Source organism: Eurytemora carolleeae, unplaced genomic scaffold (genome assembly GCF_000591075.1).
Source record: "Eurytemora carolleeae unplaced genomic scaffold, Eaff_2.0 scaffold1519, whole genome shotgun sequence".
NCBI lineage: Eukaryota > Metazoa > Arthropoda > Copepoda > Calanoida > Temoridae > Eurytemora > Eurytemora carolleeae.
Genome location: NW_019397411.1, coordinates 38,312 through 53,763, shown reverse-complemented (window position 1 = coordinate 53,763; position 15,452 = coordinate 38,312). Strand labels below are relative to the sequence as shown.

Sequence of the window (15,452 nt, the reverse complement as noted above, 5' to 3'; positions counted from 1 at the left end):
TTCATGATTTTAATCTGTTTTAATCTGGACTACGAATAACCTATGTTCTGAAAAATAGCGCCTGAAAATAAGTGGATATTTAAAGCTAATATTTTTATTAGATATTGTTATTAAATTAAGTACGTTTTTCTAATCTATCGATAAATGTATTATATCACAGCTGATTTTATTCAATAAGTATAGGAATTCATTAAAACAAATATAACCCACATTTCATTCAAATTTAAACTAAAGACAGGGATGAATAGTAAAATATTTTTACTATTATATAATTAAAAAGATAGCCTCTAGCTCCACGAATGATTAATTTGATATTAAAATGAAAACTTACTACGATTCATATTAAGTATTTGTAAACAAATAAAAATTATTACGCATAAAATCAAGGCCACATTGCGTGCGTACGCAATACGTATATAAAAAACTATAAGATAAACGTATAGTTATGAAAGCTGACAGTTTAACAGAACTCGCTAGGAAAGCATATGATCAGCTGATCAGGAGAAGAAAAAGCTCGGAGAACTTTTTAGAATAATATTGTGTATCATTCAACAGTAGGTTGTTATCATTAGATCAGGCAGTATCTAGAAACTAGCTGTGTTACTCTTACACAAGCCGCACATTTTATAAAAAATTACTAAATTTAATGTGAAAAAACTGCAGAATCAAGATTTTTCGTCTTTTCTGTGATCAAAATAATTTTTGTAAACAAACTCTGAAGATTTTTTTCTCATTTCTAGTAATGAATACACACAAGTAAATTGTAGTTTAAAAAAGTCCACTGCTGCACACTGAGATAAATATACACAAACTACTTCAAGGAACTACAACAATATCGGGGGGGTGGGGTCTAGTAGCTCTTGTATCAAGGCTTCAAAGTTGTGTGTTGTTTATAAGATAATTGGGGTTTGTTTATAAAGAGAGATCTTCCTAAACTAAACTAGCCAAAAAACATTCATTTTCTTGTACAATTTAGACACTGTTTATACATTTTCTAAATCTTAAACATTTTATGAATTGCATACAGTTTATCATTGCCAGTATTTTATAAATTGCATAAATATCTTTATGAAAATCATTTCTTTATGAAAAACATTTCATCATGGAACATATTTATAAATTTCATCATAATGATTTGTTTTATCATTATGATACATTTCATAATAATGGTACATTTCATCATAATGATACATTTCATCATTATGATACATTTCATAATAATGATACATTTCATCATAATGATACATTTCATCATAATGATACATTTCATAATAATGGTACATTTCATCATAATGATACATTTCATCATTATGATACATTTCATAATAATGATACTTTTCATCATAATGATACATTTCATTACAATGATACATTTCATCATTATGATACATTTCGTTATACTGTTACATATCATAATAATTATAAATTTCATCATAATGANATCTATATATAGGGGGGCCAAAAGTCGTTCTCTAGAAAATTACCATGATACATTTCATAATAATGATACATTTTCATCATAATAATACATTTCATGGATATTGATACATTTCATAATAATGATACATTTCGTCATGTAATACATTTAATGTTTTATAAAGTCTAATCATGACCTAACTTATTTTTTGTGTTGCTTAGAGAATGTAATAAAGTCTAATCATGAACAGAGCAACTTTAATTCTTCTCAGACACGGAGAAAGTGAATGGAATAGTTCAAACAGGTAAATTTGTCATTAAAAAAATGAACAAAACTTGTATTTGATATTGTTTATCTAGAACGATAATGATTTTTTTTATTGTTGGTTTTGAAATTTATATTGCTCAACTAGCCACATCCATGGTCAAATTCAACGTTAAAAATTTTCAAGTTTAATTTTAATTTCAAATAATATATGTTGAATTTCAGACGGCGGGGGGGGGGGAAACTTGATAAAAATTAATTTGTATTAGTGTCTGAAAATTTTCATTTTACAGGTTTATAAAGTTGAGACCAATTTCAGCGTAAAATCTTTTTACTTTTATGATTTTGCTTTTAACATTGGCTTTCCCTACATTTAGCAAAATTTTGACCATGTGAGCCAGTGAGAAAATATTTATGAAAAATAAACCAAAAATCATCTTTTTTAAACCTTTACATTTTCATGTTATTTAAGTTCAGGTGCCTTTTACTACTCTGAAATCATAAAACAACGAACGAAGCTTAATTCGTGTAACACACTCTGGGCCGTAGTAAATTTGAATTCGAACAGGACCTGCCCAGTTTGTACCGCCTGCCAGATAACAGCGTGTACTGACCCAATCCTATGACTATATTCTGTAAAGTATACGTCGCCCTAACCATGGACTAACATACGACAGGGGTCAATTTTCTTGGCATAGTCCCGTCGGAGGGCTAACTATGACAACTCCCATGACGCTCTCAGACTTTTTACAGTACCCGGCCTAATCCTAGGACGACAGACCCCACTAGCTTAGTCCACAGTGAACAGGGAGTAGGGACTCACATAGATCCAGACTTGAATGAAATATTGCATCAAATTTTATGACTGGATCCACTTTGAAGTGTAACGACGCCTCGGCTTTTGATTTTTCATCACTAACGCACATATATACTCTTTTGTAGCCCCAGATATACATTTTAGAACTAGAACTATTTTAGAGCAAAATTTTCATACATTTTTGCGCAAGAGCTTGCAACCTTTGGATCACCGTGGAAAATTTGGTTCAGCCGTTTTTTTATTAAATATTGATCTGTAATTTTTCTAAAGATTTTGTGGTTGGGTTGATGTTGGTTTATCTCCTCTTGGTTTTAAGGAGGCGGAAATAGCAGGAAAAACTCTTAAGGAAAATATATAAATATTCTTATAATCAATAAAAAACTAAAGATACTTTATAAGAATCAACCAAAATATTTTTATTCTTAATCTATTTTGTCTATTTTGACCAGTAAAAACGATTACTTTTTTTAAGAACTAATTTTTAAAATTTTTGTAATTTATATATAAATTTTGTAGGATTCAGGAGAGGATTGAACTAACTTATAATTAATAATTTATCTTATGTATTATGTTTTATGTATTACTAAAGTTCACAGTTCATAGAAGTTTTTTTTTTATGAGCTTTGCATTTTTACCAAGATATTCGATAATATGAATCAATCCCTAGGGATAGAAATAAGCATTGCTTACACTTCTCTTCTTACAAGAGCAAACCAAACTTTGGATACAGTCCTTAATCAGATACAGATACAGGAGGTAAACATGGATACAAATACAGATAGAGGAGGTAAACAAACATGGATACAGATACAGATAGAGTAGGTAAACATAGATAAAGATACATAAAGAATAGGTAAACATAGATAAAGATACAGATAGAGCCAAAGAATCAGTTTTGTCAAGTACCATTATGTCAATTGGCCAACGATAATATATATATAGATATGCAGACAGGTATAAATTTAGAGGTCTTGAGATAATGAGCACAAAGCACCATCTCTGTCGTACGCATGGCATTTTATCCTCTGGATTGTTGCTAATTTATCACTTTGTTTATGCGTGATAACACTAAATGCGTACTATTGTATCAACAATGTATACTGCATATTGTACTTAATGAAACAAATTAATCAATGCAAATAAAACTGAGGTAGGAATTTGACTAGACAGAGTTTAAATGTGCAAGTTGTACTGAATGGCATACGTAAATTAACGCAATTTAAATAAAAATTATGACTATAAAAGTACATCGAGTCTAGGACAAATTACAACTGATCTGATCATAACATAAACAAAACGCGTACTGTATGTTTGTGTTACCTTGAAATTTAATTTTATTGGTCAAACAGGTCCAGATAGCAACACTTGAACTATACAGGATGCAATACGCGTACTGTATGTTTATATAACACAAATGCGTATTTCCTACAGATAGCAGAAAGGGGAGAAAGGCATATAGAAAGTAATCAATTTGCTATAGATGTCTCTTTGTGCACATTTTTTCAGAGGTTCAAAAATTAGTTGTCTGCTACAGGCAATTTAGGAAGGAGGTTTCTACCTGCCTGCATATCTATATATATATTATCGTTGCAATTGGCCCAAATATGTACGCTGAACAGTTAGGAACACTTTTTAAATTTTTAGTAATTTTGATTTGACTTTTTAATACAAATTTTATTTTCATAATATACATTTTTTAGATGTATATATGCATAAATATTAGAAAGTTGTTTTTTAGAAAAATTGGTTTGAAAACGGACTGGGCAAACTTTTGATGTTTTATGTCAGAGTTTCAACATTGTTTAGGTTTACAGTTGCAATTTTAAATAGATTTTCGCGACAGGAATTTCGTGTTTATGGCTTGTAAATTTCCGTTTTGCAATATTCTTGAAAAGACCAATGTGGGAGACTAGGAAGAAATCATCTAAGAAACCCTTGGATTTTCAATGGAGACCTTAAACTTTGTAAATCTGAATATTTGAGGTTAAACAAAAAGTTTGGGGTCTCGAATGAACATTTTGTTGTTTCTTCTCTAAAAATCTGGGGCTTTGGTGAAATGTTTGGGGTCTCCGAAGAAAAGTCTAGGGTCTTCAATAAAAAATTTGCGGCTCCNATTCAAAATATCATTTAAAAGTAGAACCCACCTTTAAATATAGAGGGAGGAGGGGGGGGGGCTTATAAAATTATTTTCCATTCTAAAAGTAATCATTCGTTTTTTATGTATCCCTGTATTTGATGCATCCCTGTAATTCATGAGCTTTCTTTTCTCAGAATTTACCCAAACCAAACTAATACTGGTATATAAGGTAGATTATCCTACCTAAATCCACCCTGCGGCTGGATTTCGGTAACACCACTCTTTGTAATACCGGTATCATGCATAATACCAGTATTTACACTTCTAAAGAACGCGTAAGGTAGATGATCTACCCTTAATACCACCAAGCAAGATTTGTAAAGAGTGGTATTTAGGTCTCTAGAACCCGGCTGCTTTCTCTTGCCGGACCAGCGCCATTTCCTTTCCCTATATTCCTGTTCCCTGGGTAATTGACAAAACTGATTCTTGGAGATAGAGTAGGTAAACATAGATAAAGACACAGATAGAGTAGGTAAACATAGATAAAGGTACAGTCTAGATAATGTAGGAAAACATGGATAAAGATACAGATAGAGTATGTGAACATAGATAAAGATACAGATAGCGTTGGTAAACATAGATACAGATACAGTTCAATAAGATAGTTCTGTATCTCTGCAGGTGTACAGAGACTGGAGGTTAAATGAGCGGCACTACGGTGGATTGACTGGGTTGGATAAGGCGGAGTGTGTCGTCAAATATGGAAAAGAACAGGTTAGATAAGTGTTTCTATTTGCATACTCAGAGTACGCAGGGAGTAAGGAATAGAAAGGAGATATAACTGGCGCGGTTCGCCCTACTATATGATTATACATGATTTGCAGACGGTACTCCATTTGTACCGTATTCAGAATAGGTTATTGTTTACGCGGTATTTGTACATCAGACAAATATTTCTTATTAAAATGAAGTACCCGTCTGCAAAGCGTGTATAGTCATACGGTAGGGCGAACCGCGTCAGTTATATCTCTCTTCTATTCCTGCGAGTATGTGATCTTATAATCCTATTAGATTATATCCTATTAGATTAGCTCCAAACTTTAACGTAAAAAACACAGAATACTCGAAATCCTAGCATTTCTGCAAAAAATGTTTTTTATTAGACTTATTAAATTTTTCAAAATGATTCATTCTTTCTAAATTTTCTGATTAGTCCCGAAAATCGTAATTATTGACGATATGATGGGGGACTTTTTTAATTTTAAAAGCTACATTTTTTCAAAGAAAAATATTTGTGTATTTTTGTACAAAGATCATGTTGACATCAGGAAACTTTAGTCTGAAACTAGAAAGCGCGTCCATTAAACCATATTTAAACCCACTTTAACCCTAGGTGACCTAGGTACACCTAGGGTTAAAATCTGAGCTGCGCTGATGCCGCAAACCATTACAATGATTTTACCCATGGTTAAAGTTAAGTTTCAAAAAGCTGTTGTATTCGATCAGTTTACCATGGTTAGAATCTGATTTAACCATGCTTAAAATGTCTTAAGTTTCGGCCTCTGTAGATCACATACAATGTATAGGAAGACGACAGATGAACACGAATTTTAACAATATGGTTCACCAAAGTGGCAAAGACGTTGCTAATAGAGCGCCTTTGCAAAAAAAAAACTATATGTTCATAACACTCTTCACGAACTTGAAACTGAATATTTAAAATGTCTCAGAGATCATTAGACAGGGACCCCTGGACTGATTTGCCTCAAATTTTGACAATGAACTCTTTAGACACATCTAGAGTGTGCTTTGCTTGGTTTAAAAATTCTAAGTTGAGTGGGCCGACTTGTATAGAGAAAAATTAAATTAAGTCGAAGCTGAGTTCCCAAAATAAATTATTTTATACCGCGATACTTTACACCAGAGATTAATCAAAATAACAGATAAAACACTAGATGTCGTCTTTTCAAGATTTGGATGAAACTCGTTCACAATAATCCTGAGGCAGAAGCCCAGAGGAGTTTTGCGCAGTCGGCATAGAATAACAAAAGAGAGAGAGCCTGCTCTACGCCGACTGCGTGAAACTCCTCTGGGCTTCTGCCTCTGGACCCAGGCTGGATCATTTTTTTTAAATTGTAAAAGACTAGTATAAAATTTGCATGTAGAAAGTACTTGGTTTTATAAGTATTCTGTGCGTATTTTGGCGTTAAAGCTTGAAGATTATTCAATGTGATATGAGACTCTCTGTACCAGGTTCTGAACAAGCTCTGAACCCTGTTTACTGTCTAGGTTGGGATTTGGAGGCGAAGTTATGATGTCCAACCTCCAGAGATGGATTCTAAACATCCGTTTTACTCTCAGATCATACAAAACAAGAAATTTCAGGTTTCTTTTAATATTGAATTAAAAATTCTATTTCTTTTCATCAGTGGTTGATAAAAAATTTTACTTTTCTCGGAACAGCTAAATTGTCGTAATTTATTATATTAGTTACAGGGTATTCCACGAAACATAGAGGTTGGTGAATTGCATTTTTAATGTATCAGAACATAAAGACTTTTTGCAGTTTATTTTGTTAAAAAATCTAAAATATCAGATCAATTAGATACATATTGCTTTGAAATTAATTTTACTAGGTAAATGACTGTAATATAATATATTTTATTATTCTCTTTGGTATCAAACAACTTAACAAACTATGGAATACGACATTTTAAACTAACTCTATAACAATTTTTAATCAAAAGAAAGTAAGACGACAATCGTTCCACAGTGCTTAGGGATTTGGCACCCTGAGATATATTCTATGTATTTTTATTCAATTATTGTTTTTGAACTTTATTGAAATATTTGTTCCATGATTGATATCCTAATTATCTGTAATCTAACTAGTTGAACTACGGCAAGAACCTAAAAAACTCTCGAATAGGAAGACGACTTTGTACTCAAGTTAGTCCAATGAACATGAGACCAAGCATTTGTGTGGTGTGAAAAGACTCAATTCACATAATAAGTGATTTTATAGGTTAATAGAAAACAATTTGCTTCATAACAACACCAAATACACCTAATTATTGCTGTAATGTCGGCTTCCTATTCCAGAGTTTTCTAGTTGTCACTGTAGTTCACTTATCTTCGTCTAGGTCTTCAAAGTTCATCCTTCCTATTGTTTAAAGGGACTGTAAGCGTAATTGCAAGTGACCTTCTGTTTATAGAGAGGAAGGTCCGAATCACAACGGTACCCTTAAAACCTTTGTCTGGATGATGTAGATAACCTCATTTGTAGAGCTGAAGATGCAGTGCCGGTAGACTCGAGGAGCTGAAGATGCAGTGCCGGGAGACTCGAGGAGCTGAAGATGCAGTGTCGGGAGACTCGAGGAGCTGAAGATGCAGTGCCAGGAGACTCGAGGAGCTGAAGATGCAGTGCCGGGAGACTCGAGGAGCTGAAGATGCAGTGTCGGGAGACTCGAGGAGCTGAAGATGCAGTGCCAGGAGACTCGAGGAGCTGAAGATGCAGTGCCAGGAGACTCGAGATTACAGGTTTGCTGTATTTTCCGTGCTCTAGTGTATATTGGGACATGACATTATGGAATATCTACGAAATACTTGATCAAGCAAAGGTTTAAGAGCATCGATGTAAACCGGACGTTCCCTTCTATTAATAGAAGGCCATCTAAAATTATCCTTACAGTCCCTTTAAATCTGATTCCAGGGTATATTAAGAGAAGAGGAAATCCCCTGTTCAGAATCCCTCGCAGATCTTGTTCATCGGACAACACCACTCTGGAGGAAGGTTGATTATTCAACAAATATTTTTCAAACATGTACAATACCATGTACATTTATTGTACAATAACGTGTACATTTTCCGCTTAATAACATTACATTTCCTACAGAATAATATGTGCATGTACATTGTCATGTACCACAGAATAACATGCACACATGCGCATTTAATGTTAATTTCTAGCACGATAACATGCACATGTACATTGTCATGTACATTTCCTGCACAATAACATGTACATGTACATTGTCATGTACATTTCCTGAGCAATAACATTTATAAAATGCAGGAATGGCATTTGGAGCTTTGAGGAAAAAACTAGTATTGTCATTTGGATACAAAATTTCTTTTAAATTACTTTAAAAATATTTTCGAAAAGACAGATGAATTTTCTGAAAAAATGTTCACTCTGTTGCAAAGTGTGAATTTTTATCAAAATAGAAATATCAATATGCGAAAAAATACATAATGCTAGTCTCCATAAAATTCTGAGTTTCAGATTTAAAGAGTTACGAGAAGTACTCGAATTAAGTGACTTCTGCATTTTTGCGTCGCGCGGTTCAAATCGAAGAGGTGGATTAACTTAATCTACCAGGTTTATGAAGAGTTGTGGATTAACTTAATCTACCTAGTTTATGCAGAGTTTTGGATTAACTTAATCCACCTAATTTATGAAGAGTTGTGGATTAACTTAATCTACCTAGTTTATGAAGAGTTGTGGATTAACTTAATCTACCTAGTTTATGCAGAGTTTTGGATTAACTTAATCTACATAGTTTATGCTATTTCTCGATATCCCGGGTTATTAAGTCTGTCTGTCTGTTTGTTTGTATCCAATAGACGTCAAAACGGCTGAACCAATCGGGCCCAAATTTTATGTGGGACCTCAAGTGACCCCAAAGAAGGTTTATGAATGGTAAAAATTTTGAAAATGCGCGAAAAAAATATTATGAAATCCGAAAATTTTTTGTTTGTTTATACTGTACAAATTGAGAAGATGCTCACAGATAAAGCCACGATTAAAAGTTGAAATAGAAGATGGGCGCGAAGCGCCCTAAAAGCCTAGTGAACTAAAATTGAATATACAAATGTTGAATAATCCCAACAATCTTCAGAGATTCTATTCTTCCAAACCTTGCTCTTGGTAAAACTGTTCTTGTTGTAGCACATGGAACCTCACTTAGGTACAGTACAGTCAAACAGTACATTTTAGAGTCAAACATTACATTTATTTACCTTACAGTACTTTTATGAGTCAAACAGTACATTTATTTAACTTATAACAGTACATTTATTTGACTTATAACAGTACATTTTAGAGCCAACCGGTACATTAATTTAGCTTTAAACATTACATTTTTGATTTAAACAGTACATTTATTTAGCTTTAAATAGTACATTTTGGAGTCAAACGACAAATTTATTTAGCTAGTACATTGTTTGTAAAACGGTAAATTTATTTAGCTTCAAACAGTAAATTTTTTACAATCATTTAGCATAAAAACAGTACATTTTTTAGTCAAACATTCTCTATTGAGTTCCCCAATCCAAATTTAAGACAAATCATGCAAAGGGTTCGTGAGTTATGATCGGACATAACTCACGAACAACAAAACAGGCAAACCGATATAGATTAGTACAGTTCATATCAAAAGATTATAAACAGTAAAAATCCTAAATAAAATCCAAAACTTTCAATAAATATTTCCAGGGGTCTTGTTATGCACATAGAAGGATTGTCAAGTGAAGAAATTGAGAAGGTAACAATTTAAAATTATTATATCACCATTTAAAGATGGTCCAGGAATGAAATAAAGATTAATCCTTTAAGTCCAAATGTTTTAAACTAATGATAATTAATTTTATTATAATCTGTCCTGAAGTTTAAAAATGCAGGCCTTCATATTATTCCAGAAAAAAAAACAGTTTTCTGGCTCTCACGAATAGCGGTAAGATAGACTTCATTGTGATTCTAAATTCGAAAATTAGGATGATATGTGTGTATATTCAAGGACATCTGAATCACCTGCAAACCAAGATGTGCACACTCCTCACGCAAAAATCGATCATTATTTTCCCAAATACTACTTTTGAACTGAAGATAGAAACATGCGCGTTGCAAATTTAGAATGTACAAAGCGTCCCATACAAGGAACTTCTGCATGGAATTATACGGGAGATGGAATCGACCCGGCTTGCACCACCATATGATTATACATGCTTTGCAGACGGGATACTCCGTTGAAAAAGATTTTTTAGAGGGTCGTCTTTTAATTTTTTAGGTGGTTTTTATTATACCATATTAAATTAACCTGAGCTGAAAACTTTAGAATGGGATATCCTTAATCCCGATCGGTTAATTAATCTGAAGATTAATAACAAAAGGAGAACAAGCATTTTTTAATCTCGAGATTAAGAAAAAGAGTGGATCAAGCCTTAATCCCGATATCCACCATTCAAAAGTTCCCAGCTCTGATTTTTATATTAAAATATGCTTATATTGCTAATATTTTGCATCCCAAAAAATGTGTTTTGTTTGCTTTATGCAGCCTTATTTTTTCACTGTCTAATTTATTCAATAACCTATTATGAATGCATGTACGCGGTATTTGTACATTAGACAAATATTTCTTATTCAAATGAAGTACCGTCTGCAAAACATGGATAATCATATGGTAGGGATGGCCGGATCGATTCAATCTCTCTAATATTCCATGCTCCTTAGTCCCATTAGTCCCATATCAAAATGAATTATCTTTAAGCTTTAACTCCAAAATACGCACATAATACTCACATATTAAACGATCTAACATGATGCCTAGGGCAACAAAAAAGTTTAAGTGACTTGGTGATGTAAAACTAAAACCCAAACCGTAGCGACACGCTTTAAAGTCTAGGCTGTCTAAAAATTTAATGAATAGCTTTCATACAGTGATAACCAGAAAACTCTAAAATAGGAAGACATCTGTTAAACTCAAGTTAGGACTTAAACTAGTTCAATGAACATTAGACATAGCAATTTTACATTGTAAATAAACCCCTTTCACTTAAATTGTGCTTTGCTGAGTTACTAGTGAAGATATTTGCTTTGTAACAACATGAAAACCTAGAAGTATTGCTGAAGTGTCATCTTTCTATTCTATTATTTTCTGGTTCTCATTTTAGGTGTCTAGATATTCGTGGTATACTGTACACTGTACAGTTAAAACAAAATGTTCTAATTGAAAACGGATCTACTTAACGGTATTCCTTTCATGTACCTGTACAGTGTACAGTTTAATATAACTAAATGTTCTAATTGTAGTCGGATTTACTTAACGGTATTCCTTTCATGTACCGGTACAGTGTACAGTTTAATATAACTAAATGTTCTAATTGTAGTCGGATCTACTTAACGGTATTCCTTTCATGTACCGGTACAGTGTAAAGTTTTTTATAACTAAAAGTTCTGATTTTAGACGGATCTACCCAACGGAATTCCCTTCATGTACCGGTACAACTCTAGTCTGGATCTAGTAGAGAGAAGAGTGTACCTAGCAGACAAGGATCATGTACAGCAAGCAATACTCAAAGTTTCCAATATCAACAGATAATTTGATACTTTTGTATATTTGTATATTTGGAATAAAATTATATTTTTGTTTCTATATGAATAAGATAAGAAGGATGAATAAGATAAGAAGGATGAATAAGATAAGAAGGATGAATAAGATAAGAAGGATGAATAAGAGAAGAAGAATGAATAATATGAGAAGGATGAATAAGATAAGAAGGATGAATAAGATAAGAAGGATGAATAAGATAAGAAGGATGAATAAGATAAGAAGGATGAATAAGATAAGAAGGATGAATAAGATAAGAAGGATGAATAAGAGAAGAAGAATGAATAATATGAGAAGGATGAATAAGATAAGAAGGATGAATAAGATAAGAAGGATGAATAATATAAGAAGAATGAATAAGATAGGAAGGAAGAATAAGATAAGAAGGATGGATAAGATAAGAAGGATATATGAGATGGATAGATAAGATAAGAAGGATGAATAAGATAAGAAGGATTAATAAGATACGAAGGATGAATAAGAGAACAATGATGAATAAGAAAGATAAATAAGATACGATGGATGAATAAGATAAGAAATATGAATAGATAAGAAGGATTATAAAGAATGAATAATTTTAGAAGAATAAATAAGTTAAGAAGATTGGATATTGTAAAGGAAAAAAGGATGTATAAGATAAGTTATAAGAATGATGGATAAGATAAGAAGAAAAGAATAAGAGAAGAAGGATGAATAAGATAAGAAGGATGGATAAGATAAGAAGGAAAGAATAAGAGAAGAAGTATGAATAATATGAGAAGTATGAATAAGACAAGAAGGATAAATAAGATTATGAAAAGAAGGATGAATAAGATATGAAAGATAAATAAATAATAAGGACGAATAAGATAAGAATGATGGATAAGATAAGAAAGATGATAAAGAATGAATAATATTAGAAGAATAACTAAGATAAGAAGATTGGATATTGTAAAGAAAAAAAGGATGAAAAAAAGTTATAAGAAGGATGGATTAGATAAGAAGGAAGAATATGGAAAGAAGGATTAATAAGATATGAAAGATAAATAAATAATAAGGATGAATAAGATAAGAATGATGGATAAGATATGCTAGAAGGATGAATAAAATAAACAGGATGAATAAGATAAGCAGGATGAATAAGAATAACAAGATAAAAATGAGAAAAAAATAATGATTATTTATATTATACAAATGATACTTGAGAGAAAATATTTCAAATAGCCCTGCCTAAAATTCATAAAGTAACCCAAAGGCTACCCCCCCCCCCTCCTTAATTTTCCTGCAACAGGTGGGGAAACTAGGAACCGTTGCTTGTAAGCTCTTGCAGTCGGACAGGACCCAAAACCAGGGAGGAGGGAGGGGGGGTAGACTCTCTCTTTCTGTAAATCTAAGATGGTTGAGAGAGTAGATGTCCATATGTTGATCTGAATACACGGGGCGGAAAATAGTGAATCAGACGAGATAAAAATATCTATTTATGATTTGTTTTACTTGTCAATATAAAAAAATAAGTTAATTTGCAAAGTGAAAATTTGTAGGAGAAATTATAGGATAGTGAAAAAAAAGTGATGCTTCCTCTTTAGTGGTTGAGGATCTTCAAAAAGTGTCTATTTTTCCTGTGTTTCATTGTACACGAAAAAGGTTTGTTTTACTTTAATCGTAGTGTTTTCAAAATGAAAAGGAGAGATTGAGTCATAGTTGAATTTTATATCTAGTAACTTTTCTTGGTATCAGATGATTCCTAAAGTGACAGTAAGCGTAATTTCAAGTGGCCATCATTTTACAAAGGGGCATTCCCGATTAACAATGGTACCCTTTGAACCTTTGACTCATCAAGGATGACGGGCTTTTCATTATTTATCCAAATAAACTCTTGTAATTTTGTAACCTGTTTTATATTCTAGAAGTGGCAGAATATAAATATGCACATTCAATTATTTTAAAACCGCGTTGGAGGCAAACTACGCTAGCGTACACTTCAGATTTAGTGCTTATTAGACAACAAATGCACTGAGTTCTCTGTCCTCGCTGATCAGTCAAAGGTTTGATGGGTACTGTTGTGAATCGTGAATGCCCCTCTTTAACTGAAAGGTCCTATAAAGGAGAGAATAAGTTTATCTTAAACCTGTCCATTATGGACAATATTCTGCCTGAGTTGGCTCCTAACATGTCCTAATTCAGTATTTTTCCATTCTACATGTTTCGCGAAAACTTTATTTTTCATAATTACTATTTCTCCGCCTTTTTTAAAAGACAAACAATCATTAAATATAGATTTTACAATTCTCTCATATTAGCATTCATACAACCAGTGTAATATATGTATGATATATATCATCAGAGCATTATTTAAATAATTAACTACGGTTTCCTTCAACCAAATGTTACCATAAACAAATAAATATATAACCTTGCTTAATCTTACATCTAAACACAGAGTGTAAACTCTAGCTGAGAGCTTTTGTAGTCATTTTGAGTATTCTTTAACCCTCTTTAAATTACTGTGAGTGTAATTATGAGATTCCCTGCACCTTTTTGTAATCTTATAGCACCTTCTGTACATTTTTGTAATTTTATAGCACCTTCTGTACATTTTTGTAATCTTATAGCACCTTCTGTACATTTTTGTAATCTTATAGCACCTTCTGTACATTTTTGTAATCTTATAGCACCTTCTGTACATTTTAGTAATCTTATAGCACCTTCTGTACATTTTTGTAGCTTATTGCACCTTCTGCACATTCTGTAATCTTATAGCACCTTCTGCACATTCTGTAATCTTATAGCACCTTCTGCACATTCTGTAATCTTATAGCACCTTCTGCACATTTTTGTATCTCATAGCACCTTCTGCACTTTTTTTGTATCTCATAGCACCTTCTGCACATTTTTGTATCTCATAGCACCTTCTGCACATTTTTGTAATCTCATAGCACCTTCTGCACATTTTTGTAATCTTATAGCACTTTCTGCACATTTTTGTATCTCATAGCACCTTCTGCACATTTTGTAATCTCATAGCACCTTCTGCACATTTTTGTAATCTTATAGCACCTTCTGCACATTTTGTATCTCATAGCACCTTCTTCACATTTTTGTAATCGTATAACACCTTCTGCATATTTTTGTATCTCATAGCACCTTCTGCACATTTCTGTATCTCATAGCACCTTCTGCACATTTTTGTATCTCATAGCACCTTCTGCACATTTTTAGTTCAACGAATAAGTAAAATTAAAGTTAATTAAAAATAATATATTTAATGGGTAAAACTGATTTGTAGAGTCAGGTTTTTAACCCGTTTACCTTAGATAAAAGAACGATATAGAGATTGTTTCTCTTGATGCACGTTGTAATTTTAGGGTTTCAGTTTCAACATTATCATAGGCTGATGTGTAACACGTCCTATTGCTGCAGGCTGAGAGTATATAGATACAGAAACAAGAACTTTAAATTCTTAAACCCATCAATCATCTTTCCTTCGGGCATATATTCATTCTTTCCAT

At 32.5% G+C, this 15,452-nt stretch overlaps 1 protein-coding gene across 2 annotated transcripts; it reads left to right on the top strand.

Annotated features, from left to right (window-relative positions):
* Positions 1-538: 538 nt before the first annotated feature.
* LOC111714143 (phosphoglycerate mutase 2) lies at positions 539-12,009 on the top strand. Of its 2 annotated transcripts, XM_023489190.1 has the most exons (9): positions 539-558; positions 1,639-1,721; positions 2,769-2,846; positions 5,252-5,349; positions 6,865-6,960; positions 8,288-8,364; positions 9,478-9,546; positions 10,074-10,122; positions 11,821-12,009. In XM_023489190.1, coding segments are annotated over exons 3-9 (525 nt in total). In that variant the 5' UTR covers positions 539-558; positions 1,639-1,721; positions 2,769-2,845; the 3' UTR covers positions 11,956-12,009. The 2 variants fall into 2 exon arrangements, with proteins under 2 accessions (XP_023344958.1, XP_023344957.1); XM_023489189.1 differs by lacking the exons at positions 539-558; positions 1,639-1,721; positions 2,769-2,846 and adding an exon at positions 3,074-3,254 and having other exon boundaries at positions 5,257-5,349.
* Positions 12,010-15,452: the final 3,443 nt, after the last annotated feature.

Coding starts and splice junctions, on each gene's coding strand:
- LOC111714143 (XM_023489189.1), top strand. CDS start 3,150: ATGAATCAATCCCTAGGGATAGAAATAAGCATTGCTTACACTTCTCTT. Junction 6,961..8,287: donor TACAAAACAAGAAATTTCAG/GTTTCTTTTAAT, acceptor ATCTGATTCCAG/GGTATATTAAGAGAAGAGGA. Junction 9,547..10,073: donor GCACATGGAACCTCACTTAG/GTACAGTACAGT, acceptor AAATATTTCCAG/GGGTCTTGTTATGCACATAG.